General features: G+C 42.3%; 1 protein-coding gene across 3 annotated transcripts in view; it reads left to right on the top strand.

The window, feature by feature from the left end:
* The window catches only part of HDAC9 (histone deacetylase 9), a 579,622-nt gene that overhangs the window by 133,656 nt on the left and 425,375 nt on the right, over positions 1 to 20,591 (top strand). For 2 of the 3 annotated variants that reach the window (XM_040964718.1, XM_040964724.1), the window contains exon 2: positions 14,159 to 14,221. In XM_040964718.1, the coding sequence (XP_040820652.1) occupies positions 14,159 to 14,221 (63 nt within the window). Of the gene's footprint in view, positions 1 to 14,140; positions 14,222 to 20,591 lie in introns of those variants that run through there. The other variant, XM_040964725.1, reaches the window with a different exon arrangement.

The following is a 20,591-nucleotide window of genomic DNA, read 5'->3' as shown; positions in this document are numbered from 1 at the left end:
TTTTAAAAAAAAAAACAAGGCCTAAAAAGTTTGAACTGATAGCACTGGAAAGATGAAAAGGAAATTTAATATGGGTTGATAAGCTGTGCAGTTGCTCATTGTCCTGCCTAGGTAAAGTAAACTGAATTATATTTGACAAGTGATGAGCCTGATATGAAATTTGCCCGTCTGGGTTGACTCACACTGTGGCATGATGCTTCTTAGCTGGTCATTATTTCATTGTGTCCAGATCCTTGTTATCTGCAAATGCCAGCGTCTCGTTCCACATGCTAGCCCACCATCAGTAGCGTTTGCCAAAGGTTTTTGTTTTTTTTCCCCTCAATACGATCATTAGCTGCTTGTTGGAAGCCACGTATCCTGAGACGTGATCTCTCAGCCAGGAGCTGGGATAACTCCGAGTGAGCTTTGTATTTTCTTGACGATGCTGTGGCCACAGGAAAGATCAGATTCAACTCTTTTGGTCCAGAGAAGAGATTCGGGCTGAACTTGAGGAGAGCTGGGTATCCCCAACTTGCAACTTGTCCAGATGCATTCTCAAAACATCTCCCTGGCTGCCTCACCTCCGGGATTTCTTTTTAATTCTTTTCCCCTATGTGGATATTGTCTGCATTTGCATCTGAATCTCAGCTATCTTTCATAATAAATGCTTGCAATGTTTTTGCATTAATCAAATGGGAATTGAATACAACATAAGGCTGAAAATATTCTGAAAGGATTAAAGACCTGGATTATGAAGGACACGTCACTAAGCTGTGCTTCTGTTGATTTCCTTTTCTGGACCAAGATGGCTCATTCTCAAAAGCACAGCTTTAGGGACCGACAAGCATGATGTCTTCGTGCCCACAGCGTTAGGCATGCCTGGCAGATCGTGGGCACCCTGTGTGCGTCCAGTGACACACAACCCCCATGGTCCTGCTTGCTTGGTTGCTGTGAACACCTGAGTCCTTTCTTCCCAGCAGCCTTTGAAACAACTACCATTTGTCACTGCAAATAGTATTTTCTGTCTAAAATATAGTAACCCTTTACACAAGAATGGACCAGCAGCTCAGGGATCGTTCCAGGAGCCAGATTTTCCTAGGTACTGGTCAGAAGCATTACTTTTGCCACAGCTGCAATTTTTCCAGTAAGAAAATTAGACACCGAATGATGTGTTTGATCTACTCTGCAAAGAAAGATGAAAGGAGAAAGCAGCCTGTGTCTAAGAGTTTAGAAATATGTGGTTAGATTTACAGCAGGAAGAAAGTCGACTTCTGATGTCTGTGTGAGAAAACAAAGGTGTCAGGTGGTAGCATGTGAGTGAATGATGTTGAGAAGCAGACGATTGTTGCTGGAATAAGAGAGATCATTTTAAGTCATGAGGCATGGTATCTTCAGGGCTTAGACGTGAAAATGCTGCTTGAGGTGCCTGCATCCCATCTCTGGTGCCCAGGCTTCAGTTTTCACTCTGCTCCCTGACCCATCTTCCTGCTAGTATGGCAGGAAGGTAACACTCAGGTAGCTTTGTTCTTGCTGCCTCCTTGAGATCCCTGGATTGAATGCTCAGCTCCAGGCCCCACACCCTCCCTGACTCCAGGGCCATGGTCAGAAGCAGTAGAGGAGAGCTCATGTGCTCTCAAATAAATAAATGACTATGTTAAAGTCTTTTAAAGTCTATTTTTTAAAAAAACAGATGGAATACAGAGATTGAGACATGATAAAAATGAGGGCTAGGTTAAAAAATAACAGCAATAATGAAGGAACAAGCATTGTCTAAGTTCCAGTGGTAATCATGTCTTCGGTAGAGCACGTATTCTGACAATTTCTAGTTGAACTTGTCAGCAGACGTCACTGTTGTCAGAATCATCGAAGATTTGGGGAAGTGTGTGCAGAAACCAGGAGCAGGTCCGTGTGGTACAATGTGTCTTTCTATTCAGCTCACCCCAGAAATTGAATTCTGGGATATATTTGGATGCACATGGCAAAATCAGGGGAAATTTATTTTCCTCTAGAGAATGGTCATCATTAGAAATAAATTTGTTCTTTTTGATGTCAAATTTCTAAAATCAATGCTATGTTGGTGATTCTGTTAAAAGTTAGCACATTATCAGAGAAGGTGATCAGGCAGCAGTGGCAGCCTACATATGTTGTCTTCATGGCATAGCTTAAAAATTCGGAGTCTCGTCTTAATCTGTTTTCAGTGAATTGTTTTGAATCCCATAGATTTGAAATCCTGAATGTTATAGTGGATGATTCAGCCATTCTTGGGATGTCTGGCAATCCATGATTCCGTGGGAAAGAGAGGAGGGAGGACTTAGGTTTAACCTAGTCTGGATATTGAAAAATAAACCTTGAAACCTTGAAATACAAAGAAAAAACTCCTACAATCAGAACTCATATCTGATCCTCATGTTGTTTTAATTTTTCATTTTTGTGCATAACCTATATGGTTGAGTTAAATGCATTTTTAAGGGAAAGAAATATTTTAACAATGTATTTCTTAGCAGTGTTTTCTGTCTAGTTTATGAAGAGAGTAGCATTAACTCATATTTGTGCTAGATTCCTGTCAAGTAGTCTTCAGACCACTAGGGTTCAGTTTCTTCAAATCAATACATATTTCCTTTTTTCTTTTCTTTTCTTTTTTTTTGCAATTCAAATGATGAAAATGTAGTAAAGTTTCACTCGTGTAGCAACTAGAATTTAAAAATAACAGGATTTGGCTTGCAAGGCATCCATTCTGCTAGTAGCAAGGCCCATTCAGAATTCCCTGCAGATGGAGCGAACACAAGATGACAGCAACAGCCTTACTTCATTGCAGAAAATAGGTTGTCACAACCTCAGGTGAAATAACTCATGTGAGTGTATAGGTTTTCATCGTCGACTGGCCCTCTATTTTGAAAGATAACATTAGCTGGGAGTCAGCCTGGTGTTTTGAAGATCTTTCTGGGCTGTGACTCCATCACAAATGCAGCCACCGCCGTGTGCCCAGTGAAGGTCCCTGTTCCCTGTGGATGTTGATACCACTCTCTCGTCCTCCTCCTGAAACATCCGATATCTTACAGAGACTATAGCAGAGTCCATCACACACCAGCCCCCTTTGGTTCTTTCCTAGCCTTCCTTATTTTACAGTTATTTGGTAGCTGGGAGAGGGATACTTATGTGATGAGAACTGCATTCTAATTTTTCTGATCTAACACACATGCACACTTTTAAGAAACAGGGGAAACTGATGAGCTTCCTGTTCCCTTTTACGATATTTATATAGTGATTGTGAGAAATAGCAGTTGCCTTAGTTCACAAGATGGCAGATGTTCATGTTCCCATTTGTAAGGGGGGTGAACAGTGTGACTGAGGAAAGTATTGGGGCAGAACTTGTGGTACAGTATGTTAAGCTGTAGCTTGGGTCGCTGGCATCCTGTGTTGGAATACCTGTTCAGGTTCCAGCTGCTCTGTTTCTTCTCTGTTTCCCTGCTTACACACCGGGGCATCCAGTGGAATATGACCCTAGTGCCTGGGTTCTTGCCACTTATGTGGGAGTCTCAAGTGGAGTTATGATGGCCTGGCAGTTATGGTCATTTGAGAAATAAACAGCAAATGGAAGATCTCATGCATGTACTTCTCTCTCTCATTCTGCCTTTCAAAAAATTACATACAGGTAAATCTATCTAAAGAAATAGTGAGGTTCGATAATTTACCCATGTCATACAGTTCATAACTGGCCAGTACGTATCAGAGGCAGGGTTCACATAAATCTTGTCTCCTCCTTCTATAGCCTCCTCTCCACTAATGAACCACATTCTTGTGAATGTTGTGTCATTGTCCTCCATCTAAGAGAGATTCCATGATTCACATGAAGCAAGTCTAGGTTGATACTGAAAGTTGAAGCTTTCCTTTCCCGAGTATCTCCCTTGTATCTCAGACATACTGGCATCCCATGTGGGAACACCTGCTCAAGAAGCAACTGCTCTGCTTCTGATCCAGTTCCCTGTGAAGGTACTAGGACAACCAGTGGAGGCTGGCCCACGTACTTGCATCCTTCAGTGAAGACCATAGGTGGAGTGTCCTTATGTAGGAACTTCAGTGTTATCTGCAGAGTACTATTAGTGTATGTCATCAGGAAACTGCCAGAACGAGCCAGTGTGCCAAGGAATGAGCAGGGAGAGATTGCTGACAAAAGAACACAGAATCAGTTATTAAATTTCCCCAAATCCTTTCTTTTAAGCATCATTTCTAATAGAAGAGATTTAAGTAATACTGACATATTGAATTTCTATTTTCTTTAATTTGTGTATTTCTATTTTCTTTATTTTGTGTTTATTGTGTATATATAATACATTATAACAATAATTATGTTATATATATGTTTTTTTTTCAATGCCAAAGGCAGAGGAGGAAAATATTTTATTTTCTGGTTCACTCCTCTAATGCTTCATAGTGGCCTGGCTGGCGCAAGCAGAAGTTAGGAGTCTGGGACTCTACCTGGTACACCCACATGGTGGTAAGGTCCTTCCTAAGTATTTGAGCTGTTAATGGGTGCCTGTCAGGCTACCTCTTAAAGGATATCAGAAGTAGAGCCAGGATTTGAACCCAGGACCTATTAGCATTCCATTGGACTTCTTGACTACTGTACCAAGCATCCAGCCCATTGTAAACTACTTTGAAAAGCAAAAAGAACCACACACATTGAAATGCACAGAGATAGACAGACATCTCTCGTTTGCTAGGCCATGTCAAAGCTAAGAGGTGGGAATTCAATTCAGTTCTTCCATTACCCACTACCTCTCTGGGCACTCATTAGTAGAAGCTGAAATAAGGAGTGGAGCTGGGACTCAAGCCCAGGCATGCTGATAAGGAGTATCATTGTCCCAGTCAACTTCTTAACCATGGCTCCAAAGCTGTCATTTCTTGTATTTTGGCCTATGAATGTAAAGCAAATCTAATGTATAATTCCCCAGTTTTGTACTGAGGGCACACGATTAAGTATCATTACGATGTCTTAGAAATTAATGTCTAAAATATATGTTATACCTCTGACCACTGTGATGGTGATGTAGAGTGGAAGGTGAGTATTTCTGAAAAAGGAAAATTAGTCTAAAGACAAGATTTGTGGGACGCTGGTAGATGGGAAAGGGAGAGATGAAGAAGATGGTAGAAACCACGTGCTTGGCACTGATCTATTTAAAAAGTGCAATGGAAGCATACCAATGTCATATGAGTCATTTACGTTAATGTAGATTTTAAATAGTCCTATAGCTATTCAGCCAGCACATGTCGAGTGCTTTTCTTCCCCATGTAGTGTGGAGAAGGAATGTAGGTGAGGGGCAGTTTTCTATTCCTTACTTGCTGAGGTCTAGTGCAGAAAACAAATGTGTCACAAAATTGTTCAAATGCCAAGTGAATTATGTTTTCGTAGAAGAATGGATTGGGTCTTCTCTTTCATGATTACCTTTCATACGTGGCTTTAACATCTATTTGTGTTTGCTTTCAAAGGAAGCATCCAGATATAGAAATGATTGTGTACCCGTGAGATATATAATAAACTCGAGGATATGGCCAATCGCAAATGTTTGTATTGGAGTTATCTGCCATTGCTATAAATATTTCTAATCTGTCAAAAATAATTATGTTTTAGGGGCTTGCTGCTTCTTAAATTTGTTAGTTGGCATCCAACTCGATTGGATTATGAAGTCAGAATTTAATTGCAACATCAAAACATGGTGTTGCTGTTTTCAGAAGCAAGCATTCTAGAATTATTTTGATGGAACTCGGTGATAGATAATGGTGTGGTTTGGTGACTTTCAACTTGAAGTTACAGCAAGAAATGATGTGAACACTTGTGTAGATTTTTGATATATGCTACACTTATGTCAGCATGCAAAAAATTAGTCTTATCACAGCTTTCAAATGTGATATTTATTCACATGCTACACATGACTGAATTAATTTTTGGTGTTCAGAATCTCATTTATTTCCAAGTTAGTAAATATTAATGGCACAGTTACCTAAAAAGGAGACTTATTCTGCAGAATTCTATAAAATTAAACATTTGATTCATACCAAGCAGCAAAGATCCGAATATTAATACTACGTAACTTGCTGGGTAGAATTTATATTTTCACATCCCTGTCGTCAAATATTGTGCATTATCTGGAAACAGAGATCTCTTCAGAGCTTGTGAACTCATGAACAGCTTGTACATGTATAAGTTCCATCAACACAGGATAAGGTGGTCTAGTTCAATTGCTTTTTCATAGTAGATGCTGTTAAATAAGGAAAGCAATGCTTCATTTTTCCATGGGAACCATTATATGCTATTTATAGCACAAGCAAGAATTCTTGGTTGATATGTGCTGACACATTTAGGCATATGTAGTACATGCTCGAGAGCAAAATGGTGTTAACTTGCTTAGTTTTCATATGTGAAATACTGGGTTTAGAGTTACACATATAGTATCTGTTAAAATGGAAAAAAAAATTGTGTTATAAGTTTATCAGGTGATCTGTGGAAGCAGAGACGTGTGTCTCAGTTGTCTCTGTACCACTCAGAATTTTCAAAGTATCTGTTCATTTATTTACCTTAGCAGCAGAGAGAGATAAAGAACTACCATCTATTAGTTCACTCACCAAACGCCCATAGCAGCCGGGGCTGGGCTAGGCTGAAGCCAGGAGCCTGATACTGAGTTTGGATTTCCTACATGCATAAGAGTGACCCAAGCCCTTGAGCCATCAGCACTGCCTCCCAGGGTGTGTTTTAGCAACAAGTTGGAATGGGGAGTAGAGCTGAGTACTCCTCTATCAGGTGCTGGCCTCCCCACGTAGCAGCTTAACCACAAGGTCAAATGTCTGCCCCTCTTCCCTGTTTTTGAGTGTAATTTGCCAGTTGAAGATACTATGTGGACGTTAGTTAAGTACGGCCTGTGTCCTGACCTATATAGGAAATCTGACATTGCTATAGTTACTTAGATCCGTGGTAAAGTGAAGCTACAGATGTTCTTAAGTCTTAATTTTGCTAACTTTTAAATACCTCAAAAGAATTATATCCAGAAATATTGAACAAATATATTGTTCACTCACATTGTGCTAATGATGATGATCATATGAAGAGGCCCAAGTAAGATCATTTCTGCTGCTATGGCCTGCACTTTTTTTTAAGTTATTGCTATGTTGTGGGATAACAACAAGGTGAGAGAAATGCAGAAAAGTGAAGCTGTAATTAAACTAAACTTGGCTTCAATGCAACATATTTCTTCAGTTATGTAGTTACTTCTTTTAATTTTTTTTTTTCGGAGATAGATGTACGACAAAGATTGGGAGTTCCCATCCAATGTCAGACTTCCTGGCCAACAGCTGGGAGGCCAAAGTTGGCAGTCAGTAACCCAGTACAGGGACCCACTTTTGGTGGCAGTAACCCAGACCGGTGCTTCTCCAGGTCTGTGTTAGCAGGAAGCTAGAGTCAGTAGCTAGAGCTGGGAATTTTGCTTGGCTGTTCCAATGTGGGTCATAAGTGTTACAACGGTCAACTAAACTGGGAGACTGGACACCTGCCTTGTGTTTAACTTTTTACTTATTCTTAAAGTAATGTTTTAGCAAGGGTATTTTTAAACAATAGGCGATTGTGATAATAACAAAAAACCAGAAATATTAGAGTGAATCATGTATTAATGATTTACTCCAGATCAACAGGTGCCTATTAGAATCTACTGGAGAGGAAATAATTTATTCCTTGTGGAAGTCTTTATTGAGGGACATATGGTGTACCAAAGATTATGCTTCTGTCTAGTGATACAATAGGGAACAAAATAAAATAGACTACCCATTCAGATTGCTAGCTGAAGCCCTTGTATGTGTGAGGAATTCAATATTTAATTCAATATTTATGGCTTTCTTTATAATGTATCCAGCTCTTTAAGAAAACAGATTGGTACCAGAATTTCAGATATTTAATCAGCCTGGATGAAAGGTTTTTCAAAGGAATTTCTGTTGTTAGCAATTAGTGTAATAATAACTACCATTCAGTGGACTCATTTTTTTCCAGGTGTGATATGATTGTCTGTATTTCTCATGACCAGGCTGTAAGGTTTATTGTTTTCAATGAATGGTTATATGTTAAAATATAAATAAATAAACAAATAAATATAAATATATAATGAATATAAATACATAAAATACAAAATAATAAAAATAAGGAAGATGTAAATAAAATTCAAAGTTACAGAGATCCCGATCAAACCATAAACTAGCAAGCATCTCAGCAGTGCTTCTTCTAAAATTGAAAATTCCATGGGAATAGAGACCCACACCCTGGTATTATTTGTAAGTTCAGGGCTTGCACTGTGACTGAGAAATGGTCAGTCTACAAATGACTGATTTTCAAAGAAAAAGAAAAATCCCTTGGTGCTTGAAAAAGACCGTTAAATTTTGTCCCTCTAATTATAGAAATGTGCGTGACCAGAGTGATTGGGCCTCCGGCACTGGCTTGTTTGAGCTCTGCATAGACAGGCTCATAAGCAACGGGCAAGCTCTCGAGATGGTGACATTCAGAGCAGAGTATCCCAGAAGGAGACACTGGTGCTTCCATGTCCATCACCTTGCCTACACCGGGCTGGGTGGGTTTGCAAGCTACAGAATCTCTTTCCTTCCTTAAGCTTTGCATTTCTTGAGTATTAATGATTTTGTTCTTCTGTCTCTTACCTAGTTTAATTATTTTCATTAAAAAAATGTTCTTTAATAATACTGGCTAATTTCAAATTGCACTAAAAAATACTTTATCCATTTATATTTTTAGCTGACTAATTACTGCCTTGCAAAGAATGAGCTAATTGTGTCACTTTCAAACTTCATTGTGCCTCAGAATCACTGGGAGGGCTCTTTAAAATGCAGATTCCTTCTGGAGGCTCCAATGTAGTATTGCTGAGTAGGGCCGGAGGAATCAGAATTGTCCAGGTGCCTTCGATCCTCTGTGATTCCCTAAAAAGAGAAGAAATCGTAAGCCAAAAAAGGGAAAGGGTGAAGTTTTGGGCAGTGACTGTTTTTTGTTTGTTTGTTTGTTTGTTTGTTTTTGTTTTTTCCATCAAAGTAGAGCCGAGTGATTCTACAGGTTTTGTTGCTGTTGTTGATTGGTTTTGTTTTCATATATACTCTTCCTGGAATTTCATCAAAGATCTATTTTCTCAAACACTTTACCTGCTGATGGAGTCATGCAAGGTTTTCTTGTTTAAAGAGGAACAGAAAAGGTATAGAAAGTCACAGAGGGCTCTCATCTGAGAGGGCCCACTCCCTCAAATGCTTGCAATAGCTGGAGCCTGGAGCCAGGAACTCAATCCAGGTTTCCAACATAACTGGCTTGAGCTGTCACAATGGCCTCCCAGGATCTGCATTAGCAAGAAGCTGGTTTCCAGAGTCAGAGTCCAGCAATGGAGTCCAGGCTCTAATATGGGGCAATTGAAATAGCCTGGCCAAATGCCTGTTCCTGCTTGGATTTATTTCGATAGGGAGAAATCATTTGCAAATCGGGTATCTTGGAGTTGGTCAGAATGGATGTTCTTGCTCTGAGACAGTGTTCAAATAAATGAGCTACTGAAAGCTAGAAGTTGCACACTACACATTACCCCTCCGTCTTCGTGCCCATCTGAGGGAACCTGGCCTCTTGCCTGCGAACCTGTGCGCTTTTCTTGCTGTGACAGTGGGAAGTGTGGGGTTGGAGGAGAGTACTCATGAGTGAGTAGGGGAGCGCTATTTACCTGTTTTTTTTATTTTTTTAAGATCTATTTATTTTCATTGGAAAGACAGATACACAGAGAGGAGGACAGCCAGAGAGGAAGGTCTTCAGTCTGATGGTTCACACCCCAACAGGCCCCGACAGCCAGAGCTGAGCTAATCCAAAGCCAGAAGCCTCTTCTAGGTCTCCCATGCAGGTGCAGGGTCCCAAGGCTTTGGGCTGTCCTCCACTGCTTTCCCAGGCCATAAGCCGGGAGCTGGATGGGAAGCAGAGTCGACTTGATTATAACTAGTGCCCCTATGGGATCCTGGCATGTTCAAGGCAAGGACTTTAACCTCAAGGCTATTGTGCTGGGCCAGAGCATTATTTACTTGTTACTAAGTGGTTTGTAGCATGCTTCTGAGGCACCATTCAATATATCAGGGAAACAAGTTGTATATTTCACATGATGGAATCATAGCATTTAGTACTTCAGGAAGAGTGTCTGTGTGATTGCAGCTGAGTACAAGAAGCATTTTGTGATAGAATAAACTGGGTTTCACCATCCGCCTTGCTCCTTTCCATGGGGCTTCAGCTATCAACTGTGAGGCTACTTCAAAAAGATGAAAAGGTTTATTGTGGCTCAAGGGCTCTTTAAAATTCACATTTCCCCCCATAATATGCATTTCCCTGAACTTTTTGAATACAGATTTGAGAAGTGGTCATTGTGGGCTGGAGGTCTGAAAATGCTTCTGGAGAAGGCCTTTTATACATTTCTTGTTTTGTTTTATGAGAGTACTTCAGAACGTTTGTGGGAAAAACTAGTTGAAAGATATGTTTGTTTTGAAGAAACAAAATTGGAAATGTATGCATAGTGTCTTATAATATGAATTTTCCCACTAACTTTTTGAAGTCTGTATATTTACTTGCATAAAAAGGATTAATAATGATTATCATAAATTTGAATGAGATATTCATAATGTTGTTTCCTCTATCATTTTCTTTTAAGTTAGCTGCTCTTTTTTGCCCTTACTTTTTCACTTTAGGTGTGTGAATGAAAGATATGATAATTAAAACAATTTTGAAAATGCTTATTCAATTGCATTAGAATTTATTATATTGAGGGCCTGCACAGTAGCCTAGTGACTAAAGCCCTTGTCTTACACGATCCAGGATCTCATATGGGCACTGCTTCATCTCCTGGTGGCCCCAATTCCCATCCAGCTCTCTGCCTGTGGCCTGGGAAAGCAGTCCAGGACGGCCCAAAGTCTTGGGACCCTGCACTTGTGTGGGAGACCCAGAAGAAGCTCCTCGCTCCTGGCTTATGATCAGCTAAGCTGCGGTCATTGTAGCCATTTAGGGAGTTAATCAGAGGATGGATGTCTATTTTTTAAAGCTTATTTATTTATTTGGGAGGCAGAGTTACATAGAGAAGGAGAGTCATCTTCCATCTTCTGTCAAAGTCGGGAGCCAGGAAATTGTTATCTCTCATTTGAGGGGCAGGGGCCCAAGAACTTAACCCATCTCTATTTCCACTGCTTTTCTTGACTCCTCAGAAGGGAAGTAGAGACCCTGAGTCTCATAGCAAGTGTCATCTTAACCTGCTATATCATATTGCTATCCTGTTTAAAAAAAAAGTTCTGTTTATTTACCTGGAAGAGAAATAAAGGGCAGGAGGGAGAAAGAGAAAGAAAAAGGAGAGTAGATCTGTCTAGAGAAATCTTCCATGTACTGGTTTTCTCCTCAAATGACTGCAACAGCCAGGGCTGGTCTCCCACATGGGTACCAGGGACTGAACACTTAGGCCATCCTAAGCTGCTTTCCCACGCACGTTAGAAAGGAGCTGGATCCAAAGTGGAGTACCTGGGACTAGAGCAGGCCCTAGAACCAGCATCACGGGATGCTGGGGCCACAAGCAGCAACTTAACCTCCTGCACCAACATGCTGGTCCCAAGATACATTCTGTTCACTGTTTTATGTAGAATTCCCTTTCTTGGAAACTCAGAAAACAGATGATAACTGACACTGTTTTCTGGATTTTTATTTATTTATTTTTACTGCTTTTTATTATGGAAGCATAGAGACCCTTTTTGTCAATTGTGGTTTGAATGTGCTATTTGAACTTAAAGATATATATGCATGTCGCTTTTAGTCTAGTTACCCTGTTTGTCATCATTTTTGTATATTCTGTTAAGACTATGCTAAAAATAAGGATAGCAGTTCATACTAAAATTTATTCCAAATACTTCACAGAATTTTCTGGATGATTTTAAAACAGTACATGAAAACAGGACTGGGGAACATGAATGGCAAATCTGCATGTTAATTAAACAAATCTCTTAGGCCTGCCTCCTTAGTGAGAGCTTTTGTCATCTTCATAACCTGAATTTTTCTCATTTATAAAGTAAAGAGCTGGTTCGGATTATATGAGTGGATTTCCTTTACATTTTTCTTAATAGAATAGATCAGATGGCTTAACGTGTTTCTTCCTTTCCACATGAGTCCTGCGTTCCCTTCTTCCTGAACCACACTGTCTAGTGGAGCAGAATCTTTGCCTCAGCTCTAGAATCCTTGCAACAAGTGCCTTGTCCTTTGCCTTCTCTGTTGCCACGATGCCCTAAGAATTAGATTGTTCTTGCTGATCCAGCTTAGAAAAAGGAGATTCTGTGACCCTTCGGGGATCATTCTTGGTAGTGCAAAAATGCTAGATCCTCTCTGAGGGTGCATGACTTGTTTTTCACACAGGCATCAACTTATAAATGCACAGCAAAGACCCATGGAACTTTAATGCTGTCTACCATAGTTTGTTTATTGGTGAATGTCCCATTGTGCACGGGGCTAGGAACCTCTTAACTAATAGAAAAACCATCTGAGTGGAAACATGAAGTGTATATTTTAGGCAGCTGGTACAGATGGACACGGGACATGGAGAGCTGGATACGGGTCTTATTTTTTCATTGGTCGATGGGGTGCATAGTATTCAGTAATTCTGCATCTGTAGGAAAGACAGTCCTGCAAGAAGAGACTGGCATGATCTTTTGTTTTTTCTTTAAATATTATTTTGTCTTGCAGGTAAATTGTATTCAGCCTGAGAGGCTGAAAGTGGGGAAGGAGGTTTAGGTGTAACCCCCTCACCCTTTTTGAGTCAGAGGAGCCACTGACTGCTATGCAATTTCTAGCTGGTGCAGAGGGCACACTAGGATTTGCGAAATGGACAGTTGGCTTGCTGAAATGGCCAGTGAGAAATCAAGCCAGTCCTTCCTACAGATTTTTATCCCAGGGTGTGCTTGTTTTCTGAAACTACCTCTGCTCAATCTCCTGTCAGTGCTGAAACTAGAAGGCAGAAAAGCTGCTCGAGCCCCAGCCAACTGCAGTGTAGCCAGAGAAACAGGCAACAAAAATAGAACACCAGGATTGCTGTGCGTGGGTGAGGCAGAACCCACATCATGAGCAAAAGCTTCCAGTATTATTTTAGAACCAATACAGAGCTCTGCACTTCTCTCCTCTTCCAAAAACACACACTACAAAAATAAAATGAAATGAAATCTATGTGCATTTGCCCTCTTAGAATTATGATTCTTAATTTTTTTTTTCCTTTTCCTCCCTTGCTTCAGGAGTGGGTTGCCGGGAATGGAAATACAGTGTGCAGAGCCAGCCTGGGGGGGGGGAGGCAGGAAAGAGTTAATAGCTGTTAAGGCCTTGCAATAGAGAATTATGGTTTGAAAGATAGAGGCTGGACAGCTGGGTTTGCTGGGGTATTTTTAAATGCATTAATGCAGGCTCCAATCACTCGGCCATGCTTGACCTATTTTTGGCTCAGGCCGACCATTGTTCTATTTCTGTGCCTGTGGGCCATGCTGTTGTTGATTCATATGCAAATGGATTATCACTAGCTTTCGCCAACTTGAGCTGAGCCAGACTGAGAACAGGGGAAGAGAGCGAGCCACCAGCGGCTAGGAGAAGGGCAAGGCTGGAGCCCCTTGCAGGGCTGCCGACTCCTGCTTGAGGAACTCCAAGCCAGGTTTAATCGGTTTCTTTTTCTTGTGGGGAGAGTTCATATATATATATATTTTTGTGTGTGTGTGCCTCTTCTGACAAAGAAATCACTCTGAAGCACATTCCTACTTCCCACCTGCTTTTCGTTTCCGGGATAACCTTAAGGTCCCGAAAGCTATCACACCCACCCCGTCCTTTCTGCTTTGCACACAAGTTGGTAAGGCAGGCGGGGGTGGGGAGAGCACGGGGGGGGGGGTGAGGGAAGTGTCCAGATCTTTGTCAAAGTGTGTGTCCATTTCAGCAGAAAAGAAATCGTAGTCCAAGTTGAACCTCTTGCTGCTCTGCCTCGCTCAGGAGAGGAGGGAGGACCAGCCAGGGGAGCTCCCGGGGCCGGTGCGCAGAGCTGTGATGAATCTTGCATGCAGCTCAAGTGAGAGTGTTGGAATATGCTGCAGACAATTTACGAGCGTGACTCTTGTTTTTCCTCAGATGGGGTGGCTGGACGAGAGCAGCTCTTGGCTCAGCAGAGAATGCACAGCATGATCAGCTCAGGTAAGATCCCTCTTTCCTCACCGACAAGGTTTATGTTGCAAGGTTTAGGCTTGCCTTTCCCGAGGCAGCTAAACAGAGCACCTCTTTTAGTACCTCTTTTAAGGAATTGCTTTTTTTTTTCTTTCTTTCTTTTTTTTTTCTGCCCGTATTGATGTTGCTGTTTTCTTGGTGCGTCCATGGGATTTAGCTTAGAGCCCCACCATGGCTTATTGCTGTGCATATTCAGAGTCTGTTTCTGAATGAAGCTGCTAACTATTACTTCTGATGAAAGATGAGACTGGGAGAAGTAAAGATGTAGTTGGGGGTGTTGTTGCCTTGCTCTGCAACTGGGGAAGGGAGGTCTCGGCTGACTGTGAGTGCGCTGACGGTGGAACTTACTCCACCAGGACTTTAACCCTCAGGTAAGTTTACGTGGGGGCTTGGGTTTTAATTGCAGCCTGGTGGTTTTATATTTACAGTTTGCATACAGACACACATCTATTTATAGAACTGTCTTCTGCAATGGGTGTTTGCGGCAGAGTTGTAAAGGTAGTTTTACTCTCGCCACCATGTGCCTTTGGCTCGGGAGCCCAAAACGAAACTGTTGGGACTGCAGTGAAATGTATTATTAGCAGATGCTTCTTTTCCTTTTTTTTTTTCAACACCACTTGGGAAGCCTTGCATTGTCAGGCAGATGCGATGGCATCACACAGAGAAATGTGTTAAAAGCAGGTGCAGCCTCTTAAGGGATAATGGGAAGAAATTCCAGTTCCCACTTTCTCTGTGTGTGTACCTGCAGAGAGATGGGCTGTGGATGGAAGAGGGGACTTGTCAGCCTTATCGATTTGTTTGTTCACTGAGCTTCCTTTTCAGGCAGTGTCACGGCCAGCAGTGACTGCTTTTCATATTTATTTTCTATACAGCCAGTCCTCAATGCTTTGGGGACTCTTTATTCCTGTCCGCTTTTATGAATGCTTCCACCTAAATTGGCTTCAGGTTCTCACTCAGATCCTCCGAATTCCCATGTGGGCTGACTTGTCGTTTTAGAGGACTGTGCATATTTCCATGTGAGGAATGCTCAGGAGAGCTTACTGAGAGAAATATTCCACAGGTTGGCTGGCTCTGTTGGTGCCTATGCACCTTCCCATCTGTGGGTCTGTGCTTGAGGCCAGCTGGCTTTACACCTGTCATCTTCACGGTGATCTTGAGGTACTTTTGTTCCATCAGGATCAACAATAATTTTCTATAGGTTAGGGCTTATTAATTAATGAGCAGTGTGGGACTCACTGAAGTGAACTTAGTGGAACTTCAGTGTGTCCTCAGGGAAGGACTGGCAGGGACATCTCTGAAGGGACCGGTGACTGCACTTAGCAATTTTTCCCTTATAAATAAGGATGAAGGCATTGACAATAGCAGTGGCCCTTCCAGCCTGTGCCTGTGAACTACAGGTTGGTTCTTTCTTGTCACTGTGGAAGCACACACATGGCCTCCCTGAGGCTAGCATCTGCTGACCCAGGACCTGGCCACAGGTGTTTCCAGGTCTGGCCCTTCCCCATGGCTTGGATCATCACACACAACTTTCTTCTTGTTTCAGTGGAAATGGACATTTCATTGATTTTTGGTTTATCTTTAATGATCTGTATGCAAAGGAATACAGTTTTCAAAATGAGAGGTTCTTCAGTCTGCGTTGCTGTTTCTGACACTTAAGGCCTGGCTATTCAATGAGACGCTGTGTAGGTTCACACCAGCTCTCTAACCTGCCTGCTATGAAGGAAATTCAAAGTTCTGTTTATTTACAAAATCAGACACATTTTTTTAAGTGCATTTTTCTATCATATATGTAGTAACTGATTTTGTTTCCTATAATATGCCCTCAAATTATTTTAAAAAGATTTATTTATTTGAAAATCAGAGTTGAAACGATAGGGGGAAAGATAGCTAGACAAGAGCTAGTTGTAGAGAGAGTGACTGAGAAAGGGTGAGAGAACTTCCGTCCTCTGGTTCACTCCCCAGTGGGTGTCACAGCCAGCACTGAGCCAGGCTTAAGCCAGCAGCCAGGTCTCTTATGTGAGTGAGGGGCCCAGACACTTGGGCCGTCCTCCACTGCTTCCAGGGCCATTAGCAGGGAGTCAGCCTTTGAGTGTATTAGTTGGTACATGAAGAGGCACCTAAACAAGATGCTGGCAACACAGGCTGAGGCTTTACCCTGATATTCCACATTGTTAACTCCTCAAATTATTTTTAAGAAATAGTTATTTATGAGAGCGCAAGAGAACACGAGAGTGCTCCCGCATCTGCTGGTTTCCATGTGGGAAGCCTTCCACGTGGGTGGGATAAAGTCAGAGCCTACGCATCACCACATCCTAGGGTCCACATTCTAAGGAAGCTGGAGTCAGGTGCTACAGTGGGATGTGAAATACAGGTACTCGCAGGCGGGATGGATGCTAGCATCTGAACCTCCATCCTAATTGTTGGGCCCAAATCTGCCCCAGTGTGTCCTTAAGTTTACTTCACCCAGTTTATATTTTGTGCTGCTCAATTCTCAAGCCTGAAATCTTGAGGGATGTTTTACAAAATACATTACTTGGCTATTGCCCTGAGAGTTTGTGTTTCAACTGATAGGCAGACATCATGGATATGGGGGTTTTTAAATCTCCCCATCAGCTGTAACCTTCGATCAACCGAGGAACACTTTTGTACGGTATGGAGTGGAGGGTGTGCTGGGGAAGCGTCAGCAGGATGAGCTGTGTTGAGGGTGTGTTTGCCTTCATTTAGCCACGGATCTTGTTCAGCTCATCTTCTTGGCCTTCATGAGACTGCTAGGGTGAACAGCTGGTGAGATCTTGGGGTCTCCAAAGGGGAAAAGAAGTGTGGCAGCTGCCGTGGAGTGCTGGGAGAAATGCCTGAGCCCTGGGTTCCAGGAGCCCTGCTGTTGACTGCTGAGCACTTGTTTTGCTCAAGCCAGGGGGTGATTGTGCCCGACATTGTGCTTCGAGGATATCCACGTGTCTTGCTCTTCTGCATGACTGTTGTTGCTGTCATTTTCGGTGAGCCCACAGCTCTACTCCACAGTGCCCGATGACTCGGAGTGTAGGTCCCCTGGGGAAATGATTTTTGTTGTTGTTGTTTTGATAATGTTTTTTTCTTTTGTTATCTTATATACCGGCTATGTGTTTGGCTATCTTGATCTGGTAAGAAGTCAGTCCTTAGGACAGCTATTGGACCTAGCCGTGAAGACATTGGCTAAGATATCTACCTCTTGTATTGGAGTGCCTGCGTTCCAGTTCTGGCTGTGTTCCTGTTTTTTGCTTCATGCTAAGGTGTGTCTGGCAGTCAGTAGTGATGCCTCAGCTGACTGGATTTCTGCCTCCTACAAAGAGTTATGTGGGTCCTGGCTTTATGCTATGCCATTCCTCGCTATTGTGGGTTCTGGGAAGTAAAGCAATAGATGAGGGTTCCGGGGCCCAGTGTGGTGGCCTAATGGCTAAAGTCCTCACCTTGAATGTGCCAGGATCCCATAGGAGTGCTGGTTCTAATCCTGGTAGCTCCACTTCCCATCCAGCTCCCTGCTTGTGGCCTGGGAAAGCAGTCGAGGATGGTCCAAAGCCTTGGGACCCTGCACCCACATGGGAGACCTGGAGGAAGTTTCTGGCTCTTGGCTTTGGATCGGCACAGCACCGGTCATTGCAGTCACTTGGGGAGTGATTCATTGGATGGAAGGTCTTCCTCTCTGTCTCTCCTCCTCTCTGTATATCTTTTCAATGAAATTGAATAAATCTTTAAAAAAAAAATAGATGAGGGTTCTCATGCTCAGACTCTCATTCTCTGTATCTCTCTGGCTCTCAAATCAGTCTATTGATAATTCAATGAAATATTTAGTCCTCCGTGAATCTTAAAACAAACTCCTTTCCTTACACAAACTGCAGTACTTCAAGGTATGTGTGTATTTATGTACAATGAAACATCTGATTGTAGAATAGATGCATAGATGTTACAGAGTATATGGTTGTGGCAAAACCCACCAGGACATTTCTTGAGGTAGGCTGGTCTGAAGCCAGGAGCCGGGAGCTTCTTCCAGGTCTCCCATGTGAGAACAGGGACCCAAACAGTTGAACCATCTTCCACTGCATTTCCAGGGCTTTAGCAGGGAACTGGATGGGAAATGAAGCAGCCGGAACTCAAACCAATACCGCAGGTGGAAGTTTAACTAGGTAGCACTGGCACCAAGATGAATTATATTTTTAAAATTTGACTTTTGTTTTATATTATATGTTAATGATTAGTAATTTTTTAAGCATGTGTTGTAGTGATATTGAATATTGGGCTGTTGTTCAGAGCACATTAGGTACTAATGGATTATAAGTGTTTATTAGACAATTCTATGTTTCCTTCATATTGACCTATCCAGATAGACATTTTTGGTCGATGTAGATTCTAGAATGTTGTCTGCTATTATCTTTTTAGTTTATAAAATTCCGTAATTTTAGCTGTTGGAATTCAGTGTGAGTGACGTATTTTGCCAAGTTCATCCTCACTTTTGTGGTTTGTGTGGGCCAGAGTAAGCGATAAGTGTAGCAGAAAGCAAAGCATATCCAAATATTGACTCTGGTCACACAGCAGGAGCTGGCAGAAGTAGGAGGGCCCTCTGGTTGCCAGGCACACAGCTCAACATGTTGGCCAGCAGAGCTCTTCCAGGCAGCATTGGGACAATTATTATGAGGGAATTTCCTGGAGTTTGTACAGAACTAATGTACAGCGCATTTATAACAAGGGAACCATAAAAAAAAATCTAAATCTAAATTCTGAATTGCTCTTATGTAAAACTATCTCCACCCTTTCTGAGTCTTTTTGTTCCTTTCGGGGCGATGTTGAGAGAGAGAGAGCGGGTGCATTTCCTTTCAGCCTTCACTTATGTCTACTTGAAAAGCAGGATCTAATTATGAAAATATACATCTCACAGATGTTCCTGTCACGTTGAGACTCACTTCTAGTATTTCGCCATAATTACTGTTTTGCCATTTTCTAAGTCAGGTTATCTTCACTTGCAAGTCTTTTACCCATCAGGATCGTTGATAGGTATCAATCAAAAAGCTGCTGATGAGTGGGTTCATTGAGAACAGAAATGCAGATGAGCATGCCCTAGTCCTGAGGGCGACACGGATGACGTTATTACTTGTTTTGTCCTTTGAGTTACAAGATTCGGTGAACCTCCTCAGATGACTGAAGGCAACTGGAATTCTGAATGGAAAAAATGGCTTTCAGTGGTGGTTTTGAGTTTGGAGGTTAGAAATTTGAAAATGGGCCACATCGTGTCTTAGATAATCAGATGAGCTCCAAAGAGCCAGCAAATGAAACCCCTGCCTGCTCCCACAGCTCCAATATCCCACAGTGACGGGGTGGAAGCAGAGTGATGCAGCCCAGTGCCAATGGCCTCGGAAGCAAAGTTAAGCAAGGAAAGGACATAAAAGCAAGAGAGTTGTTTAATCAGAGTGGGGTACATCCTCCTGTTCCGCCTGGGAATTTTATTGGCCAGTAGACTACTTCCTGAGAGTCAGGACACTCCTGAATGCAAGGATGAGCCAGCCAGTTGGATGTCCTCAGCATTTCGGTCTGTTCATCTTTTCCTTGATGACTGAAGAAGCTTGTAGAAAGACCAGGCTAGAAAACAGTGAGAGGGAGGAAACAACAGGTTCTGCCCTTGGGCAAATGGCCTGGAGCTTCTTTGAGTGAAATGCCCAACCACAGCTGGTCTTAAAGACTTAAAGAAGAAAAACCTCAATTACTGGAGCCCTGGGTGTGTAACTGCCTCCGGCAAAGGGAGTAACTTAAGAAGAACAAAAGGTGAGATGACAAAACAATGGGGTGATAATTGTAGAGCCCAAGCTATCCATTAGAAACAGCAGGGTTGGGCTCAGCACAGTGGCCTAACTCTAAAGTCCTCACCTTGAACACACCAGGATCCTGTATGGGCACCAGTTCTAATCCCCTGCAGCCCAGCTTCCCATCCAGCTCCCTATTGGTGGCTTGGGAAAGCATTTGAGGACGGCTCAAAGCCTTGGGCTCCTGGCTATGGATCAGCATATCACTGGCCATTACAGTCACTTGGGGAGTGAATCATCAGATGGAAGATCTTCCTCTCTGTCTCACCTCCTCTGTGTATGTCTGACTTTTCAACAAAAATAAAATAAATCTTAAAAAAATCAAAGGGGCCCGGTGGCGTGGCCTAGTGGCTAAAGTCCTCACCTTGAACACCAGGGATCCCATATGGGTGCTGGTTCTAATCCCGACAGCTCCACTTCCCATCCAGCTCCCTGCTTATGGCCTGGGAAAGCAGTTGAGGATGGCCCAATGCTTTGGGACCCTGCACCAGTGTGGCAGACCCTGAAGAGGT

The sequence above is a fragment of the Ochotona curzoniae genome, unplaced genomic scaffold (genome assembly GCF_017591425.1).
Source record: "Ochotona curzoniae isolate NIBS_2020 unplaced genomic scaffold, NIBS_Ocur_1.0 scaffold_3835, whole genome shotgun sequence".
Taxonomy (NCBI): domain Eukaryota; kingdom Metazoa; phylum Chordata; class Mammalia; order Lagomorpha; family Ochotonidae; genus Ochotona; species Ochotona curzoniae.
Note: the sequence above shows the minus strand (reverse complement) of the source record. Positions and strands in the feature narration are given on the sequence as shown.